Consider the following 5,141-nt stretch of genomic DNA (forward strand, 5'->3'; position numbering starts at 1 on the left):
GGAACAGCTTAGTCACTATAGTGTAGGCTGTGTTGAAATTAGTTTTGGTTATTTCCTCATACATTATTAACAAAGATCATGTAAGATGTTCAGCAAGTTTTAGTCAACAAATATAATGATGTATATAAAATATCACCTGTGCTTTTCATGGAAATAATGAGACAATGCCGAGACTAATTTGGTAGTCTACTGTTCTCATACGAAAAACTCCACACCTGTTAATTTAGATTCTAAACTCTTAATTTAATATAAAAGAAGTCCTGTCTGATGAATGAGAAAAAGCTGCTACTGAAATGGTTTCTTTCTGATAAAGAGGAAAGAAAAGAAACAATAAGAAGGAAACTGTGGAAAAGGAGGCCTCTTGCCTGTTGTGCAGGACTTCCTTGTTAGCGTTGCTATAGTTACCAACGATGATTTTGCTGAAGCTCCGCCTTCCTAGTGTGCCGCGTCAGTGCTCAGTCAGATTCCTGCACACACACGCTAGTTGACACTTGTAAACAGTGAACTTCTCTTAAAGCGGATAAGGCGATACAGAGCAAGTCAATGAATTTCTTCAAGCTGAATTTCATTTTTCATTCACCGGTACGTAGCCTCTCCACTTTTGTTCCGCACCTGTCCTCCAAATACAGGATTGCGTACTTTGTTTTGACGCTAATTAACCCGAAACTCTGCACTGGTGTTGCTACAGGGAAGTCTTTTCTAGCTACTAACTTTGTTTGTGTTAAGGCTTTATTTACACAATGTCAGTGAGGCTTTAGTTGTCATAAGACGTTGCATAATAAAAGAAACTGCGCCCATTGGGAAAGGAAGTGAGCGTTTTGTCTTGTACACGTGTTTTGTAAAAGTGGTTGCTTGGCCTTAGCTTATGTCCCAAGACTTGCTTTCTCCATTTGTATTATGCTTGTCTTTGACAAGGGTTTGCTGTTTTATTTTTATTTGATAACATTTCTCTTAGATATACCTACATTTGTTTGACCAACTGCAACTCTTCCCAGGATACACCCCTGTGTAGCTGTTGCTTATGGATGATTGTTGACATATGGCCGCTATGTAGTAACTTTGTATTTGGCGACTTTACTCCATGAGGCAGGTGTCACAGCATCCCCATCTATTCTTCTAGTTTCTTTAGAATACAGTTGGGCAGCATACCAAAGATATTTAAATAGCTTTATATAGACCATCTTTAATTTCATCTATTCTTTTTTCTTTTTTAATAAATAATGCAGTAAACAGCCCAGTCAATTATCTTTTGCTCAGTAGTAGCTTTAGTTTTGTCAATGACAACTATAACTATAGTCTTTTGCTAAGGACAAAACTAAAGCCGTATTCAAATGCAGAAGATAAAGACAGGAGTGAGAAATGGGGAAATATTTTACCTATGCCTCTCTTTTAAGTTAGTGTAAATGAAACTATGAAAGTTTCTTTTGCAAAAACCTGTTGTGGTCCTAGCTGTTAACCTCAGCTCATGCTTTCTGCAGCCCTGACCACAATGTCGGCGTGTACTCAAAATATAACTTGTGAGAATGTCATGGGTTTCCGAGACTGTCAGCACACAATCATTTGCCAGCCGTAATTAATTTCAGCAAAGGAAGTGTTTAATTTGTATGTCTGTGTTGCTTTAAACTTGCTAATTTTAGTTTCCATTTGAGCCTACAGTTTTTGGCACAGCTGGTAGGTGCTGTAGCTCCAACAGCTGTTTGATGTCCAACCCTAAAACAGATAAGGAACCTCTATGCAAAGCATAAGCTCCAGCATTTAACCCACACCTTTTGGAACTGATAAATAGTTTTGTGCCAAAGCTAATATCATTTAATCCCCTAAGCCTATAATTGACTGCAGTTTAGTAAAGGTTAGATCAAGCATGTGGATGAGCTCTACACTATATGCACTCTTAAAGACAGATTAGTTGTGTGTCATGTGCCAGGTGTGGTCTTCAGATAAAATACATATTCTCCAGTGCAGTGTGTGTAATGAAGCAAGTGCCACCTGAATGTTTGTCTTGTCTGATATCCTTCTTCTCTAATCCTAGGTCACTGACCACCTGTCTCAACACACTAACCAAGTTTCAACAAAGAAGCCATAAACCTTTCTATGGCTTCTGGCCAATGGCACAATCTGTAGAGATTAGACAATACTATGTATTATCAGTCTGAGCACAAAAACACTACATCATTCTGTCTAAACAATAATAGTTCCATTTCTTATTTCCTCCTTTGTGCTTGAACTTTGTCTGTTGCCCGTTGGGGGTTGGGGGTTTTCCTCATGAGCTTTGTCATGCTTGCAAGATGTTGTGCCATCTTCAAGCTCCAACTTCCAGCACAACAGAAATAGCAAAAAAAAAAAAAAAATTTAAAGACTATACCATTTTGTAGAACTGTTAAAAAAGGTTTACACTCTTGTTTCAAACACCTCTATTGAAAACCAGATGTTTTAATAGAAACATTTAGCTGGTAACATTGTAAAAAAAATATTAGAAGTCCAGTATAGCTCTATAGAAATGGGAGAGTTAAATTAATTTTACTGTATGTGTTTCATACATTCATTAAAAATTCTTATGAGCAACAAATATACTTCTACCAGTACTAGAGTTAGAAGGTCCTGTAGTGTGTCTGTGTGTGCATCACCTGTCTGACTGTGTATTATCTTCTGCCGCTTCACCTGCCTACATAGTGTACATGTACATTTGTGTGGGACAACGCACACATGAACTAACTGAGCCGTGTCACGGTAGACAACAGCTCCCGGAAGACAAACCAACGCACATAGAGCTGCGTTTTGCATGAAACCCACCACTAAGTGACTCATATCAATCAGAGACAGGACTCTCCTCATCATAAGGCAACTTTATTTTTAGTTTTGGGTGTACTTTACAGATGACATTAGTTCAAGTGAAACAGAGGAGCTGGTGTGGTGCACATCACACAGTGGCCCATGTTTAACATTCCACATCAGCATCAAAATGTGATTGATAGAAAGAGAGTGAAGATTAATGAACATTTGGGTTTACATAATGTAATATGTGATTTTGAGGCTGTATATACAGTGAGTGTTGCTATGAATTTTGTTCATTGGACCAGGGGCTGTACTTATTTTAACTGACGACTCTCCTCCTGTATCTCTCCTAGGTTTCATCGACTAATTAAAGAGATGGTTGCTAAGTGATGACAAGCGGTGACATTGGTGAATGCCTCTGATATACAGCCTGAAGCTCGACTTCTCTACGATCTCTTTGCTCCACACTTCTGTCTGTGCCTGGCTCATGTGAAGGACACAGGAAAACGCTCTTATATCAACAGACTCACAAATACCATGGCAACTTTTACTGCTTCTTGTGCCAACACCAGTACCTCGACCAGCAGGGTAGCCCGAACTGCATGGAAAAGGCAAGGAAACAGTGAGGAGGGGACATATGGGGAGGACGACATGGGACAAAACACTATCTTGGAGAAGACCCACGAATTCTTCCAGATCTGTGACATTGAGAACAAGGGCTTCATCACCCAGCGTGACATGCAGGTGAGGTTGTTCTTAGGAGGATGAAAGGATGAGCTCTATGGAACCCAAAGTTCCATCTTAAAATTAGTGTGAATTGAAGGCTGATTCTTGTTGCATATAACCAATTCAGTTAAGAACAGTTTGATTTTATGTTTGCATAGAGACATACTATCATGAAAATGTCACAAACTTTAATAACTTCAGGATTCAACAAAGTCTCATCCATGATTTAGATTTTGGCATCAACAGCATACATTAATATCATCAAAAGTTTTTGTTATAACAGCTTACTCATCCAGAGTCGCCATAAAATGGAGGGATAGTCTGTTTGCTCATAATTCTGAACAGGACACGTTCAGCAGCTTATCTAAAGCGGCAGAACAGAGACTGACACACAGAGAGCCATGTGGAAGCTTTGTCATGTAAACTCTCCACTCGCATTATTGTGCAGATTTACTTTCCGCTCAGATATTCATCCCTGCTGTGGCTAAACCTTTGATGAAGCACTTGTAGGCTCTCGTTCTGATGAGCATAAATACACAGAGGGCGAGCTTTGATCTGGTGTTTATGATAATGGATTTGGAATTGGATGGAGAGAAGAACGATGGTCCAGTCCGAGGGCTTTTACTGAAAAGTACAAACTGTACTTGAGGAACTCTTGATACTGTTAGTTCTATTTGTTTTACACTTTGAGTTTATAGATGATGCTAAGTAATAATGCAGTTAATTAGCACTCATCACTGCATTTTCAGCTACAGTATTTTCAGTGGAGTTTCACATTTTTAATGTACATTTGACACCATCACCACCAATGGGCAAGCTTTATAGTTCTACTGTGCTGACCTAAGGGATATCCTTTGCTCTGATAAAACACTTTGCAAGAACAGCTGATAATCTTGCACAGATGTTTTCCTGTCCCTGGCCTTCCCCTGGATTGTATGGGTGGCCTCAGTCAACATTTGGAGCAGTGTAAACATGTAAAAACCTTGTTGCTACAGATTTGTGGCTGTGTTGGCCGTTCTTTTAAATGGTCCGACAGTTACAGTCGTGGTCAGAAGGACTTTGGGGAGGGTCTTGCACTGGATTAACACCTTACTTAAGGAGCAGCTGTCACACCTCTCTCAGAATCAGAATCAGCTTTATTGGCCAGGTGTGTCGGACACACGTGGAATTTGACTCTGGTACATCAGCTCTCAGTGTGCATGTACATATCCCCATGCAACGGGCAATTAGACAGTAAAACAACATAAGGCTGTGTAGTATAACAAAATAAACAGTATTAACAAGCAGCAAACAGTGCAAACAATGCAAAGTAAGCAGTATAAACAGGCAGTAAACAATGCAGACAGACAAAGGAATGTTCATTGCGAAATGAGATAAATGGGAATAAAAACAGAGTACTTAAAAATAGAGACCTGTACAGATTTGTATAATCTGTACAATGTGTATATATACACAGGTATTGCACTGAGGGTTTTTGTCCAGTCATATTGTCATTGGTTAAGTGTTCATCAGAGTGACAGCACAGGGGAAGAAACTGTCCCTGTGCCTGGTTGTCTTAGTGCACAGTGACCTGTAACGCTGTCCAGAGGGGAGGAGTTCAAACAGATTGTGTCCAGGGTGTGAGGGGTCTGCAGTGATCCTCT

General features: G+C 39.7%; 1 protein-coding gene across 1 annotated transcript in view; it reads left to right on the top strand.

Annotated features, from left to right (window-relative positions):
- The first annotated feature begins 424 nt into the window (after nucleotides 1-424).
- cracr2aa (calcium release activated channel regulator 2Aa) overlaps nucleotides 425-5,141 on the top strand; it is an 18,726-nt gene continuing 14,009 nt past the window's right edge. Inside the window, exons 1-2 of the mRNA XM_020603022.1 lie at nucleotides 425-582; nucleotides 3,126-3,516. Coding sequence (XP_020458678.1) covers nucleotides 3,310-3,516 — 207 coding nt within the window. The 5' untranslated portion in view covers nucleotides 425-582; nucleotides 3,126-3,309. The remainder of the gene's footprint in view (nucleotides 583-3,125; nucleotides 3,517-5,141) is intronic.

The sequence above is a fragment of the Monopterus albus genome, unplaced genomic scaffold (genome assembly GCF_001952655.1).
Source record: "Monopterus albus unplaced genomic scaffold, M_albus_1.0 scaffold59.1, whole genome shotgun sequence".
Taxonomy (NCBI): domain Eukaryota; kingdom Metazoa; phylum Chordata; class Actinopteri; order Synbranchiformes; family Synbranchidae; genus Monopterus; species Monopterus albus.